Here is a 16660-nt window from a genome sequence, read left to right as displayed (position 1 = left end):
TTTAATTTGTCTTATTTAACTTTCATTAATTTAAAAATGTTTACCTACGTGACTTTACCGAAAAAACCTAAGAGTATAAAACAAATATTCCCAACCAACGATACAAACCAACTAACGCGAAGAGCCAATTCATCGATCTCGTGTCTATCTGGTCTCCATTTCTCTTCTCTCAATGCGCTGTATCTTTACGTGAGTCTATGTGTCTCTACTCGCGCTTTAACTATAATCTCATGTCTGTGACTCTTCTCAAGGTCGTAGCCATGGAGTCAACATTGGGGGGGGGGGGACCAAATCTTCCAGGGTGTCCCAACCCAGAAAAAATATCTAAATTTGAAAACTAATTTCCTGCCTAAAATATTAAAAAATTCACTAACACATGAGATGGACTTTTTTTGACAAAAATGCCTAATAGTGTATTGTATTACATTGCTCTGTTTTTACTTGTTTTACCATTTCTTGTTTCATTGTATGTAATGGCAGAGATTAGGGATTAATAAAGTACAACCATAACCACAATCATATAAACAGAAATTTATGCATTGATTTATATGAAGACAAATCTAGATATTGTGGCCAAGGTCTAGCACATTTTTGTTTTCTTTACATAGCAACATTTTTTGATAGCAATATATTGGGGGGGGGGGCATTTTCAGCATATTTGAAAATTGGGGGGGGGGAGATCTGCCCCCCCCCCCCCCCAATATATATTATAATTACGGCCTCCTTGACTCTTCTATCATCTCAGGATTCTATCAATTTAAAGGGATGGTGCAAAGAACATTCATGTTCAGGGCCCTCAGTGGGCCAGCACCACCACTGTGCAGCGTTGTGCAATCCTGCTGTGGAGGGTTAAGTCCACTTTTTACTGTGAAGCAGCCCCAGTTAGCAGTGCCCGTAAAAACACAGAACAAGATAAGGAGAATTCTACCGTGAGGGATTGACCCTTGTTATAAGGTATCATGCAAGGCTTTGTACAAGCCAGATTCACTCGTCGTATTAAAATTGCCCTTTCGATGTCATGTTGGAACGGAGGCAGACTTGAGCGTGGAGACCATTCATAAATAACCATTTTAAATATTCTTAGGTCTTTTCGGTAAAGTCACGTAGGTAAAAAATAAAAATTTATAAAAGTAAAAAAAAATCACGACGTTTCGGAGGCAACACAAGCTTCCGTCTTTTTTACCTACGTAACTTTACCGAAACAACCTAAGAATATGAATCCTTGCAGTCACGAACGCTTCAAATCTAGAACCATTTTAAAACCACCTTCAACGTCTGAGTGTCAATGTGATGACGGCGCCTTGGGGTGTCCGATTTGTGCCAGCAAAGTGCCACGTGTTTACGCACAAGCGTAATGAACTTGACGCGTTGATTGTGCGAGATCCCCACTCCGACCAACATGCTCAGCACCTTGCTGCCCATCCCCCGCGCCTCCGATCGGTACCGTTGGCTACGTACGGTGCGAAAGAAGTTCAACATACGGACGTACAACCCCGTCTCGGGCATGTTATCCCCACTTCTCCCCTTGTCTCCCCACCCGTTGTGTAAGAAACGTTCTGCCCACCCTGTCACGTCTCAAAGAGAAGGTCGGTGGACAAGGACACGCACGACTTGGAGACGCGGCAAGTCATCATTGCAACAATGTATCACGCAACAGGAAATGTTCATAGAGAATAGAAAAGAATGCTTTCGGTGGATTCGTCGATCGCACCGCTTCGAAAGGAAACTACAGTAGGCAAATGCGTTGTGCAATGGGCGTCCTTCGTGGCACGCCGGATTTGGAGAGACCAGAGCAGCCGAGTCAAATCTGACACGAAACTTCGCCTATTTGTTTTCTGTTCAAGGCAGCGGCATTGACCAAAGTCTTGAGTTCTTTTGTTATTTGTGCTTGTGTCATCACATGCCAAACTATTAGGTTTTTTTGTCGGTAAAGTCACGTAAAAAAAAAATATTATTTTATTTTATTTCTATTATTACTTTTATTAATTTTAATTTTTTTACCTACGTGCCTTTACCGAAAAAACCTAAGAGTATGAATCCTTGCAGTCACGAAAGCTTCAAATATAGAATCAAATGCCATGCCATTCGAGGATTGTTGTATTTTTTTAAACAATACTTTAACCACGCTGGTCAGTGGGGTTTTGTATAGGAGGGGAAAAAACCCAGTTTACATTTGACTCGCTACTCGTGTTAGCCATGGCTGGGCATCGAGCGTGAGTTGCCAGGTTTGTAGCACAATGTGCTAACCACCGCAACGCTGATAAGAGTTTATTTTCTAAACCAAAGAATATTACATTCTACACCAAAGAAGGTATATGTTTGTACTGTTATGTAGTACATTGTGCATTTCACATACCATATACAAATTTAACTGTATTTAATGGGCATGCTACTGAAATATTAGGCTTTGGGGAAGCACGTTATGAGGGTGTTAGACCAATTATTCTGTAATCAAAGTGTGTACTCAGCCAGAAGTTGTGCTCTCCACACACTCGCCTCAATCAGCTAAATGCCCGAGCATCCACTGACAAGTACATTTGGCAATTGTTGGTAGAAAAACATTTGCTGGACTACATACTCTTTGGTTCTTTCGGTAAAGTCACGTAGGTATAAAATAAAATAAATTAAAACACGACGTTTCGGGCGCAACACAAGCGTCCGTCATCAGATGGGACGACCACAGCAAGAAAAAATGCTGAAGTTGCTGGACTGTTTATCATTTCACTCTTTGTGTATTTGGGGATGCATGTGGAAAGTAGGTAGGGTAGGGTTAGGAGATGTTTTGTTTTATGCGCTCACAAATTGTGTACCTTGTATGCATGTTGGACCTATTTTACAGCGTACTTAGTCAACCGTGCGTCGACACAGAGACACAGTCGGACACAGGGTGACTGTGACAGAGACACAGGTGGACAGAGACACAGGTGAGACAGAGACACCGACACAGACAGAGACACAAGTGAGACAGAGACACAGACAGAGACACAGACACAAACCGAGACACAGACAAAGACAGAGACACAGAGTCACAGACAGAGACGCAGGTGGGACACAGACAGAGACAGAGACACAGACACAGACAGAGACACAGACAGAGACACAGAGTCACAGACAGAGACGCAGGTGGGACACAGACAGAGACAGAGACACAGACACAGACAGAGACACAGACAGAGACACAGACAGAGACACGGGTGAGACAGAGACACAAGCAGAGACACAGACAGAGACACAGCTGAGACATTGACCAGTGAGCCCCACTATTTCAAGTTGAACCCGACTTACCAGCGTGTGACAGCGAGCCGCAGTCGGAGAGTGCCCACGATCCAAAGTCAGTGTGTAATGAGTTATTGGGCTATCAGTCTCACTCTGCTTACCCTTCAACCATGGAACAGGAAATCCTAGGAATATTAATCCAGAGGTGAGAATAGGTCACCAACTACACGAAACAAAACCTAGATTTGTTTTGTTTTAGAAGGTTAACGACGTAACTGACCACGTGTAAATGTATTGGCAGCCACGTCCTCTAAACGCGCGTTTCTAAACGTGATGAGAGACAAATGCACGCGACCAAATATACAGGCGTCAGGCTTGGAGATCGAGCCCACGATCGCTCCTTACCAGGCGAGGTCGTTAACGTCTACAGCACCGTGGCACCACTGGTTGCCAGGCGCTGTTAGCTACCGCGTGCCCTAGGTGACTCTCAGGTGTGCGTGCAAGGTGACGTGACTGACCTTCATGAGACCTCCTTTGCCAGTACCAATATGTAAGGATTTAGGGGTTCTTCCGCCTTTTTCTGGCAACAAAACTGAAACCTTTTTACGATGAATCGTGTCTGCGTTAACCACATAACCCCGAGCCCTCATTACTCTGATAGTGCATTGTCTTTGAGCTGTGTACGCCTTTTGGCGTCATCTGGTCTAGCACCAATTGAGACGAGGCTCAAAAGAAAGCTGTCTCTGGTGTGGACCAATCAGTTTCAAGGCCAATGCCAATATATTATCAGAGTGTGTTTTTTGTTTGCATTTTGACCACAAGTATTGTGGTTAATGCAGAGAAGATTCCTCGTAAAAAGGATTAAGTTTTGTTGCCAGTAAAAGGTGGGAAAATCCCGATTCTTATAACTGACCTTGTCAAGGGAGTCCATTTGTCCCTGCACCCACGTATCTGTAACCTGGTCTTGCGTCTCGGGCCTGCTCTGATCGTACTGTTCCTTGGCAGATCGCGTTCTCCAGAGCAAGGACCTGAGACTGGATGAGCTCTAGGAACTGGACGAGATCTGTGGACTGGATGAGATCTGTGGACTGGATGAGATCTGTGGACTGGATGAGATTTGTGGACTGGATGAGATCTGTGTACTGGCGTGGCGGACGCTGTACCACTGTGTGTGTGTGTGGGTGAAAAGTGGCTTTGTGTTTTTTTGTGTTTTCTTATTGTTGCCCTGATGCACCTCGCCGTTCAGGATGAAGAATTCCCCACGGACACTCGACGCATTTCGTTGTTGGTGGTCGTTTCGGTGTTGTTAAACAATAGTTTTAATAACACCGTATCAGCCGAGCTTAGTCTCCATTTTTGAACGTGCTGTACGTATGTTGAACTTCTTTCACACCGCACCACAAGCCAACCGTGTTGAATCGTCTGGGGTGAGTGCCGGGAAGACCTTTTGGGTGATCGTGGTGGAATACAAGTGGGGAGACTTACACCTCACCCACAGAATGATAATGTGAATGGAGAGTTACGAACACCTTGCACTCAAACAAGACAAAAATCCCCGTTTAGCCTGTAACAGACTGTCGGGGCAAGTGCTGTTAACGAGCACCTATGAAAGTCCGGCACAGCACACGAGGGGTGGGTGGGTAACAACCACGCACGACCGCCTTTGTCTCCCCAGTGGCGATGTTTACACACCACACCAGGTACTCATTTGAGGCTGAGTTGACCTTGGGGAGGCCCAGGACCGGTTCAGATAATCGCCACTTGGTGTTGGCTCTGAGCCGGAATCGAACTCGGGTCGCCGGGTTCGTAGCGCAGCGTAGCGCTGACCGCTACACGACTACTCCCCAAACAAGAACACACTGCCACACACACACACGCGTGCTTCATCACGGTCTGTTGCACAAAACCGACAACCGGTGAACCTTGGACTGACAGCACGGACTTTGTTTCTGGCTGCCAAGTCTAGGCGGGGATTCTTCGCAACTACACATCGAGTTTGGTGGACAAATGACCATCATGCGTCTGTAATGTGGATCAAATGATGTGCAACCTATCACGGTGAAGGTAACACGGTCGTGATGCCTTCACGTCCTAGATTTTTGGTGCGTGGTGCCAACAGACGGGAGAAAGTGGCATTTCACACCTGCCGTTGATGGCACGGTGTATCACAGCTGTTTACATTGACGCTCATTTGGCTGCAGATTTCTGATACACGAAGGGAGCGAGGAGGGGGGGGACAGGGTCGTAAAGGTACAAGCGACGGTAAAAGTCCACACGCCACAGTTCAGATTAGCAAGTTACATTTGACACGTTGCTCACAATGCAAATCTTCGACTGCAAGTAGTCAAGCAAACAGTCTCGCATGTTGACACGTTTTTTGTGGCTTTTTTCTTTCAAAACAAAGTCGAGTACTGTATGAATCTGCAATGCGTTTCAAACGTGTACGGTACGTACCAGTAATATTTTTTAACGAAATTAACTTTGGGATTATTTTCCAGTATCGTGTTTATAGTGTTGGTGCACTCTTTGTACTTGACGGAAATGTTTGGTAATTTAAGCAACGCGGGATATGTTACAACTCGGCCCGTTCCTGACAACATTGGAACAAATGCAATGTATTTGACCTTTTGCAGCCCATTTTTAATCCACTGCTGGATTAGTGGCCTCCCCCACGCGTGGTTGGTTTACTATACTTCACCGGATTGGTCAGTCGGTGGGGACAGCCGATAAATATGTTCAGATAAGCACTGGTCACTGATGTTAGACCACGACAGGGAATGGAGCTCAGGTCGCTGGTTTTCATCTCGTCGTGCACTGATCTCTTGTCACCGCTCGAGACAATGTTACTCAACAAGTGGGAATGATGGTTTATAACAAAGGTAGTTCTAGATTTGAAGCTTTCGTGACTGCAAGGATTCATACTCTTAGTTCTTTCGGTAAAGTCACGTAGGTAAAAAATGAAATTAAAATTAATAAAAAATAAAATAATAAAAATCACGACGTTTCGGAGGCAACACAAGTCTCCGTCATCAGGTGGGACCATCACAGCCAGATTAGCTGAATCACTCACTCACTTGATTCATTGTTTTATTTTTATTAATTTTAATTTCATTTTTTACCTACGTGACTTTACCGAAATAACTAAGAGTATGTCATAACAAAGGTGTTTTGTTTGTTACCCCGAACTAAGTCTAGTGGGCATGCACGTCTTAATGCAACACTCAGCTTGAAACGCTGTAAATTATTGACACTGACCAGAAATGTTCCCTTATTTGCGCAGTAAACTTACACAAACATTCAGCCGCTCAGTTGTTCCAAAAATCAGCGTTGTCGGTAAACAGTGTCATCGGTTTATGTGCTTAGATGTGGCTCCACTGATAACATCCCTTCCCAATATAAGGTACAGACCACGAACTGCACAGTCCACCGTTTGGATGATTATTGAGCAGACTAATTGACAACAAGTGCCATAGCATGTTGTGTGTATGTATGTTGAACTTCTTTCGCACCGTACGTAGCCAACCAGAGGCGCCGGGGGAAGGACAGCTGAACGTCACAATGGGCTAAGCGCGTGCTCAACGACCTTATAACAGGATTACGATGCATTGCATTGTTCTTCAAATAATGCATTATTAGAGGGCTAAGCGTCGACCTCAGTTGGACATGGCCATGTGCACCTCTCAGATGACACTCTGATGACGGTTACCGAGGAGCGCACCACGTCGCCGATGGACGATCTCGAGTGGCCGGGTCTCCTGCAGTGGCCGTGGTCATGGTGGGAGGACTTGGAGGAGATGCCCATCGTCTCGAACGCTGCATTCCTGCTGTGGGCGCTGGCTTCTCCCCTCCTGCTCGTGTTTGTCCTGCCACTCTTCATCCTGCTCTTTCTCTACCTCTCCACCCTCTTCCTGTACCTATACGGCATCAAGAATATCGTCCGCAGCTCTCGCTCCGCCGGAATTTGGAGCGAGGCTCGCCGGATCTTGGCTTCTCTCTGGGTTAAACACGCGGCCTTCTGGCACGGTAAGGACGATCATGCAACCATTACACTTCGACAACCATTATCATCTTCTTGGTTCTTTTGGTAAAGTCACGTAGAAGGGAAAAATAAAACATAATAAAATAATTCTCACGACGTTTCGGCCACAACGCAAGCAGCCGTCCTCAGGTGAAGAACAGCGTCGTTCCGACAGACCTGTTCTTCAGCTGAGGACGGCTGCTTGCGTTGTGGCCGAAACGTCGTGAGAACTATTTTATTATGTTTTATTTTTATTATTTTATTATTTTCCTTCTACGTGACTTTACCGAAAGAACCGAGAAGACTTCGACGAAAATTTTGAAAGTCAGAGGCGGCCCTGCCCTGCGATGTCGTCGGCCTAGTTTTTCACGGCTCGAAATGTGTTCAATGTGTAGGTGTAGAGAAGTTCCGACGGACGCACTCGTAGACGGAGGTAAGTTAAGGGCTTCCGCCAGGGTTTATTAAAGCTGTTACAATACTACACAGCAGGGTACACAACTCCCAGGGGCTAGGGGGGTCCTACTCTGAGTCCGGGTCCCTGCCGGCTAGCTCCGGTCTCTCTCTCTCGTGTCGGATCGTGGACTCTGCCGACTCCACCGAGCGGAGAGAGAAGCACCTCTACGGCTACCACCGGCTTCTCCCCAGACTCACCACTCGATCCCTCTCTCTACCCCTGGTTCCCTCTTCACCCTTCCTACTCTACCCGTTCTCACAGTGACCCCGCTTACGTCACGGGGTATCCCTTAAGTACCCTAGGAGACGTGACGTCATCGCACTGAACGGCACACCTGACGTCATGTCCCCATTTTACTCCTCTACACAGGTTACGAAGTGCACGGTCTGGAGAAGGTTCCAGACTCCGGCCCGGCACTCATTGTGTACTACCACGGAGCCATCCCCATCGACTACTACTACCTGCTCTCTTCAATAATCCTGAGCAAAGGCAGGATCTGCTACTCGGTGGCAGATCACTTCCTCTTCAAGCTACCTGGTATATAAGTGGAACGGGTCTCCGAAAGCTCTACAAACTCCTCCATTGATGTTTCATTTGCCAAAGCATACCTACGTGATAATTGGGTTTTTACCCTTCTATCTAGCAACAAAACTGACACCTTTTTACAAGGGGTCATGTTTGCATAGACCGCAATACCTGCAGTCATAATACAAACAAAAGAACATAACTCTGATAATGTGCACTGTCCTTGAAGTTGATTGGTCCACACCCGAGGACAGTGCACATTATCAGAGTTATGTTCTTTTGTTTGTATTATGACTGCAGGTATTGCGGTCTATGCAAACATGACCCCTTGTAAAAAGGTGTCAGTTTTGTTATCAGATAGAAGGGTAAAAAAACCAATTATCATATTTTTACTGGCAAATGAGGTTCCCATAGCATACCTACGTGACTTTACCGAAGGAACCAAAGAGAATATGGATTACCTGCATTCACGAAAACGTCCAATCTAGATCGACACATTTAGATTTACGCGATCTAACTCCAAAAAAGCACTTTTTCACACGAATTCTAATTTCATTCGACGCGTTTTCAGCGTTGGGCGGTTGCGTTTGACCACCCGCTCTTTTCGCCGCAGGCTTCAGGTTGTTGCTGGAGGTGTTCAGGGTGATCCACGGGCCGAGGGAGCAGTGCGTGCGTGTCCTGCGTCGCGGCCACCTCTTGGCCATTTCTCCCGGCGGTTTGAGGGAGGCGCTTTTCAGCGACAACGCTTACAGATTGCTGTGGGGCAACCGCAGTGGGTTTGCCCAAGTTGCCATTGATGCCAAGGCGGTAAGGAACAGCGATGGACTTAAACCTTCTTCTTGTTTCTCGATTTGAAGCTTTCGTGACTGCAAGGATTCATACTCTTAGGTTTTTTCGGTGTAGTCACGTAGGTAAAAAAATAGAAATAATAATAGAAATAAAATAAAAAATCACGACGTTTCGGGCGCAACACAAGCGTCCGTCATCAGGTGGCACAACCACAGCAGGAAACAAATGCTGAAGTGGGCAAAAGGGCTGCTGTAACAAGAGGCTATATAGGTAAGAGACGGGGGAGGAGCCAGGGAGGAAAGCGATGGGTATTACCTTGTTATCGCGGCATCTCTTGAGGAAGGCCAGCGTCTCGAGAAGCTGTGACTTCTTGTCTCGTTGTCTGTTAAAAACTCTAACAGATAGGTGGAATTCCTCCCCGCAGAGGGCATTCATTCTAGATTTGAAGCTTTCGTGACTGCAAGGATTCATACTCTTAGGTTTTTTTCGGTAAAGTCACGTAGGTAAAAAAATGAAATAAATGAAAACTAAATTAAATCACTACGAAGTCACGTGTTCTTCTTCTTCGCTGTTTATATGCGAGGGAAGTGAAGGCGTCTGTATCATCATAGTAGTCGTTAAGGAGACGTTGCAATCCTGCAATTACTTGCTCACACCACCGTGGTCAGAAGGGCCTCAAATTTGGTCGAACATGTTATGTATATTGTTTATTCTTCTTGGTTCTTTCGGTAAAAGTCACGTAGAAGGGAAATAATAAATAAGAAAAAATAATTATTTTATTATTTCCCTTCTACGTGACTTTACCGAAAGAACCAAGAAGATGAATCCCTGCAGTCACGAAAGCTTTCAATCGAAATATATTGTTTATTGTTACATTTTAATCTCAGTTCCTATGATTACTGTTGTTACATTGTTTTTATAGCTTTATTTTGGTGATTTCGAAAACATATGGTTAAGCCATGTTTCTTGCGGAAGTGCGGAGTTGGCCTGATAACTTTAATCTAAATTGTCTTATGGTTGTTATTGTTTGACTTGCATCACACTGGGATTTTTGCACACAGCGTTGTAATACGGTGTTTTTTTTTCCTAGAAGATTTGCTGGTTTATCCAAGATGTTTCTGTTGCGCGTCGTCGCTTTAAGATGTTTCTCTGTTCATATTTAGTTCGTTGCGGCGGTTGCACCCAACTCAAGAGCCACATGGCTCACAGGGCTATACCTAATAAATGAAACTTGAAGTAGCGGTACGTCTCAAGGAGCCGTTCTGAAGGATATTTGGCCCACTCGTCCATGCTGGACAGATGCCTTGGAAGAGGTGGAAGTATCCACACATAATACCTTCGGTTTTTTTTTAAACAGGGTCATTCATTCTAATTGCATCCCATAACGCTGTGCATTCATTATATATCAGGACCATATGTATCCCACATACAGCTACTACCATGCAAATGAAAGCCCTCCGACAAAAAGAATAAATAAATGTGGCACCGAAACTAAATGCACACACAACATCAAGTTATCACAACGTAAACATTAGTCCAATAGGTCACATCCCAGACCACAATGCCAACTTCTACAACCGAACTGGCGATCGACTAATTGTCGTTGTACCCATTCGCACGATGGGTGGACAGCGGCAAGCTTTAGGAAACTTGCAAATTTTTTCCACTGCCGTGCCAGGAGATCGACTCAGAATCCGCATCCTCTGGATTACAAGTCGCAGAGAGCTAACCATTGTACAGTGGCATCGTCCTGCACAAGCTAAAACATCTCGATATCTTCTTGGTTCTTTCGGTAAAGTCACGTAGAATGGAAATAATAAAATAATAAAAATAAAACATAATAAAATCATTCTCACGACGTTTCGGCCACAACACAAGCAGCCTTCCTCAGGTGGGGACAGACCTGGTCCCCACCTGGTCCCCACCTGAGGACGGCTGCTTGCGTTGTGGCCGAAACGTCGTGAGAATTATTTTATTATGTTTTATTTTTATTTTATTATTTCCATTCTACGTGACTTTACCGAAAGAACCAAGAAGATTAATCCCTGCAGTCACGAAAGCTTTAAATCGAAATCTCGATTATAATGTAGAAATTCGAATAATGTTGGGTCTTTAATCAAATCCGTTGCTTGGTTAGGGAAATAACTTCCAATGCTGTCCCGGCTACTTCGTCATGCTGGTCAATGCGGGTTGGTGAAAGAGGACTCAGGACCAGATCAGGCGTACCTTTTCACTGGACGTTTGCTGCGGCTGAAAATCAAAGGTTGCCAGATTCACAATACGTAGAACTAAGTGATGCACCACTGTGCCCCCTATTCCAATATATGGCTCTCTAGGTGAGTGTATTTTCATCATTCTTTTGCAGCCCATCATTCCTGTGTTCACACAAAACCTCCGAGAAGGATTCAGAACACTTGGAAGCCTGTGTAAGTATCCACTCACTCTCACAAGCAGGCGAATGTAACAATGGATTTAATTTGTATGTGTACAGCACTTGGGTAAATCAGGACAAATGCAAATCATACTCCATAACAATTTCAAAGCCTTCATTTGGCTGTCTGAGCTCAAGGGGAATCTTTTTTTTTTTACTATTCAGACTCTGGGCAATTTGACTATACCAAGCCTATTGAATGAGTTCTAACTTTCCGTACACCGGGCGAGGTAGTCAACATCTGGCTACGGTGTGCGCCGAAGGCTGGCTGGGGGACTGTAGTGCTGTTTGCCCACAGGTGTGTTCCGCTGGCTGTATGAGCGATGCCGTCTGCCCGTGGTGCCAATCTACGGTGGCTTCCCTGTGAAGTTCCGCACCTACCTCGGAGACCCCATCCCCTATGACCCTGGCACCGGTGCAGCTGAACTTGCTGAGAAGGTGCGGTCCAAAAACAAAACAAAAAGCTACGTAATAAAGATAAAATAATAAATTAAATGATAGCATACTACGACGTTTCGATTGCAACACAAGCAATCATCATCAGGTATAAAAGAAACAGCAACAAAAATCTAACCAGAAAACTATAGACAGACATATAAGCAGACAGATATCACAAAGATACACAGAGAGAGAACACGTATCGGCACAAAGAAAGAGATCGTCTCTGTGACGAGGCCTTAAATAGAGAGATTTTTGTTGCTATTTCTTTTATACCTGATGATGACTGCTTGTGTTGCAATCGAAACGTCGTAGTATGCTATTATTTAATTTATTATTTTATCTTTATACGTGACTATACCGAAAGAACCAAAGAATAATCCCTGCAGTCACGAAAGCTCCAAATTAAAAAAGCTACGGTTGAGATAACCACCAGGGTGGGTTGGGTGTTCACAGGGTGGGTGTCACTGTAACTGCCACCACTGCCAACGGCAGTCTCGGAATGGTCGTTCAGAGCTGCGTCAGTCGATGGGTCTCCGCAGCCGAAACAAAGGTCGAGTTTGATTTCCTCGACTCGTCGAGTCGGCGGTCTAATCGACAAAGTAGCCGCCACATTTCGTCCGAGGGTAATCCTCGGCCTTGTTCTCCGTGACACTTTACACGAGATCGTTGTGTTGTCATCATATTGCCTGTGACACAAACGCAACGCATGGTGACCAAACGCAACACTCGGGTAACGTTGGGGCACCGCAGACAACCTGTGGTTTTTTTTTATTCAGTCGTTTATTGCTCCAGTAAGCAACATTTGACACTATAACCATGCCTGGCTACTGAGCACACCGACGCAATGGTGGTTGTTGGTGGTTATTCCCTTATGACGGCCTCACCCCATGGGTCGTCCAAGCTAATGAATGTTTGAGGTCGAACCAGGCGGCATTCTTCTGAGTTAAATTCCCACTGTTTGCTTTTTTGCAACGTTTTCCGACACGTGCCAGTGATGGATTTACTCAACAAAAAGTAGTTCCCCTTCGTTTGTGGTCACGTCGAAAAGGGAAAAGGTAAAGTCGCGGTCCCGAAATTGATTTCTCACAAGCGGGCCACTCACATGTGAGCTCTGTGTTTTAATTATGTAGTAGGTTCAAATAGACTTGGACGACGTAGTTGGAGGCACACTTATTTATTAAACGTTCCACTCTGTACAGGCCAAGGTATACAACACTCGAAGGGGTATCGGCCCCTTCACCCGTCTAACAGGGAGATCACACAATCTCTGTCACGGCTAGCCTACTCCCAGGTCCTCCACTACAGAGCTAGGAGAGGCTACCTGATCCAGCTCTGGCCAAGCTGGGATCACGGCACCCTGAGTCCCCAGACCGGCTCTTACAAGAACATCGGCTCTGGGCTCTCGGGGCCACGCCATTGGCTTGTCCTGGTCGGTCCTTAGAAGGACAGCGATCCAGGGGAGTCCCAGGGCCTATTTAGCCGGTCTTCCTTCTTCACTGGCTTAAGCTGAACACTGAACTCTGAGCCCACCGGCTCAGCACCTTATATAGCAACTCCCCCCCCCCCGAGGGGTGGGGCCGTGGGAGATCACAGCGCCGTTCCAGCCCCCCAGGCTAAACGATGCGGACGTGGATGTAAGCATCCTTCTGCGTGCGGGCATAACCACCCCTGGTGTGTTTGTTCGCCCTCCCGTAACACCTCTACAATTATATAAACACGCTCCACCGACACCTAAGGATGGAAACCCCAAGGCAGACTTTGATTGGTTCTGTAACCTGGAGCCTCGGACTACAACTGGTGCTGCATATCCTGCATAACAGTGTAATGCGTAGGGAATACTCCAGGCTAAAAAAATAAAACACCTGAAAGCATTGATAAATACAGCTCGGTGACATGCCCGTCACATCCTTCACTGTAATGTGAATGCTGATGCTTATACAATATTGATGCGGATAGGTAACAGTCGGACGGATATGTGACGTCGGATTGTATGATGTTAACATATGATGATAACGTTTGGAAAATTCAACCGCATTCTGACGAATTGTAAAAAAAAAACTGACTTATTCTCCGCAGACCAAACAGGCAATGCAGGGCCTGATTGAAGAGCACCAAGATATCCCAGGAAACATCCTTCACGCTTTGGCGGAGCGACTGAGCGGAACGCCCAAGGTGGACTAAGGAGTGACTTTGCAAGTAAAGCAATGAATAAAACGTTTTTAATGATCCTTCCATGTGCCGATTGAATTGACGTCAGCGTTGTAACTGCCCCAAAGACTCAACCTGATCCAGAGGCTTATCGCTGATCAGCCAAGAGTTTTTTCTCTGTCTTAGGAAGCGGGGCAAAGTGACGTGATGGTTCCTCCATTCGTAAGTCAGCAGGTTAACTCCGTCTTGGCTGAATGGGGCAATTGTGCTTAAGCTCTGGGCTCTGTCGATGTGACGCACGTTAAAAAAAATTTGTGGGATGCCTCCTTTTCTATACACAAAATCAGTATGCGTTTTTGTGGAGCATCGTGGGTTAAAGCATATGTTGTGCAAGCAAAAAATCCAATCTGCTTTTCCACATAGAAATCAACGTATGTTCCGTCCATTGGATTTTGGCTTCCACGCTTTTCCATACACAAAATCAGTATGCGTTGTTGTGGAGCATCGGTGGGTTAAAGCATATATTGTGCAAGCAAAAATCCAATCTGCTTTTCCACATATAAATCAACGTATGTTCCGTCCATTGGATTTTGGCTTCCACACTAATATTTATCGAGCAGCGTTTGTTTAAGCAAGCAAACTCTGGACAGGTTTCAACCTTCTGTGCCTCATCAGCAGTCAGATATTTCTTGTCACAATATTGCCGGGCACTGTTGTGTGTTTTTCCAAGTGAACAATGACGATACATGATAGTCATAATGAAGCTTGCCTTTTTTTCTTTACCAAGACACATTAAGTGCAATAATAAAGCTCTCTGCCATCAATATCCAATTATTTTATAAAATCGTGTTTTTTTTTTATTTTTGACTCTGAAACAATTTAGGTTCGTAGCACAGATTGTAACTTGGGTGGTTGCTGGGTCATGTATGTTCGTTGAACTTCTTTCGTAGTGAACCGTGCTAATCATGGTGCTGAGCAAGCTATTTTTATTTGACACGTGCATGAATACATTGTCGAGTGCAAGGCACTAAGAGTGTGGTTGGCTTTCACAGGACCCTCTGGAGATAATCATTATACTCTCTTACATCTTCTTGGTTCTTTCGGTAAAGTCACGTAGGATGGAAACAATAAATAATAAAAATATACATAATACAATAATTCTCACGACGTTTCGGCCACAACACAAGCAGCCGTCCTCAGGTGAAGATCAGGTCTGTCGGGGAGACAGTGTCTCATTTGTCAGCCCACGGTAAAATATCACTTCAGACGCTGTCTTCCCGACAGACCTGGTCTTCACCTGAGGAAGGCTGCTTGTGTTGTGGCCGAAACGTCGTGAGAATTATTTTATTATGTTTTATTTTTATTATTTCATTGTTTCCATTCTACGTGACTTTACCGAAAGAACCAAGAAGATGAATCCCTGCAGTCACGAAAGCTTGAAATCGAAACTCTCTTACGTGTAATACAATAACGGTCACACCAGTGACCTAGCATCTTGCAGGCGGCAAATAACACGTTGGTAAACAAATGGCCGATAATGTAATCAATATTCCGTGTTAGTCATGTACACAATCGCAAGACGCATTTGGGCTGGGAGTAAATCTCTCCTTCAGTTCCGCGCCAAGCTGAATTTCCTGCATCATCTTTTCGTCGAAACAATGATGAGCGTTCAAGCATGGCATGCCCCCTTAATACATGGTCTGGTAGTATTAGTGCAGAATAAATTACATGGGGTGGAGAGGTGGTGCAGTGGTTAGTCTACCGTGCTATGAACCTTCTCCACGTCTACATCAACCCGCACTGACCAGTATGGTGAAGTATGGTTAAACAACCCGCATAACCAACCAGCAGTGAATTGACGGAGCGTTGTGAATTCCGAATTTTAAATCCTTTTCTCCAGTGTCTCATTTGTCAGCCCACGGTAAAATATCAACGAATTGTTCAGCATCCTTTGTTGCAAAATAAATAGCTGTACTAGCTAACATGCATATTTACGGTGTTTATTAAGTTTTTTAGATAAAGTCTTGCCGGTGTGAACAATGCAAAACATGCAGCATTATATCATAACATTTTAAAAAGAAAAAGTGGAATTGTTTGTGTGTTGCATTGATTGTATTGACATTATTTGACTAAACGCTAATGACGAATGGAGGTCGTCTTGTGCCTCACTCTTAAGTTGTAATCGTTATCGGTGGCTTCCTCCTTCTCACGCCAGCTCTTAGCTATGATTTGTTAACATCCAACACTGCGTTGATTTGCAGCTTTCGTGACTGCAGGAATCCATACTCTTTGGTTCTTTCGGTAAAGTCACGTCGTTAGAAATAAAATCAAATAAAGCAAATCTAACTACCTGACTTTACCGAAAGAACCAAAGGGTATCTAGCACTGCATTAAATTAAATAATCTATGCTTTAACAAATTAACATGTGTAAAAAGCTATTTGAATCACATACATTGTACCTTTATAATCAGTATTAAACGTGCACGTCTGACTCTTTAATTTGAAACAAACGTCAATTAGAGTGTGCACGCATACCACCATCCAATATTTGCAATCAACAAATGTAAGCATTTTAGCAAATTTCGATCGTCTAGAAAGTCTTCGTTTAAGTCAAATACCAAACTCTCCTGTTACAAG

General features: G+C 44.7%; 2 protein-coding genes across 3 annotated transcripts in view; one reads left to right on the top strand and one right to left on the bottom strand.

Annotated features, from left to right (window-relative positions):
- The window catches only part of LOC144722369 (tyrosine-protein kinase HCK-like), a 30594-nt gene extending 27096 nt beyond the window's left edge, over window positions 1–3498 (bottom strand). The window contains exon 1 of the mRNA XM_078600570.1: window positions 3286–3498. The gene's annotated coding sequence lies outside the window, so the exon portion shown is untranslated. The remainder of the gene's footprint in view (window positions 1–3285) is intronic.
- Window positions 3499–3607: 109 nt separating this feature from the next.
- Window positions 3608–14853, top strand: LOC144722370 (DGAT1/2-independent enzyme synthesizing storage lipids-like). 2 transcript variants are annotated; one of them, XM_078600571.1, is made up of 7 exons: window positions 4369–5662; window positions 6901–7239; window positions 8058–8225; window positions 8827–9020; window positions 11368–11428; window positions 11732–11871; window positions 13951–14853. In XM_078600571.1, exons 1-7 carry the CDS (start codon window positions 5632–5634, stop codon window positions 14053–14055), a joined length of 1038 nt encoding a protein of 345 aa, XP_078456697.1. In that variant the 5' UTR covers window positions 4369–5631; the 3' UTR covers window positions 14056–14853. The 2 variants fall into 2 exon arrangements, with proteins under 2 accessions (XP_078456698.1, XP_078456697.1); XM_078600572.1 differs by lacking the exon at window positions 11732–11871 and having other exon boundaries at window positions 3608–5662.
- The last annotated feature ends 1807 nt before the right edge of the window (window positions 14854–16660 follow it).

The sequence above is a fragment of the Lampetra planeri genome, chromosome 14, assembly GCF_965212315.1.
Source record: "Lampetra planeri chromosome 14, kcLamPlan1.2.h2, whole genome shotgun sequence".
In the NCBI taxonomy this organism is placed as follows: Eukaryota; Metazoa; Chordata; class Hyperoartia; order Petromyzontiformes; family Petromyzontidae; genus Lampetra; species Lampetra planeri.
This window is presented reverse-complemented; position numbering and strand designations above follow the sequence as displayed.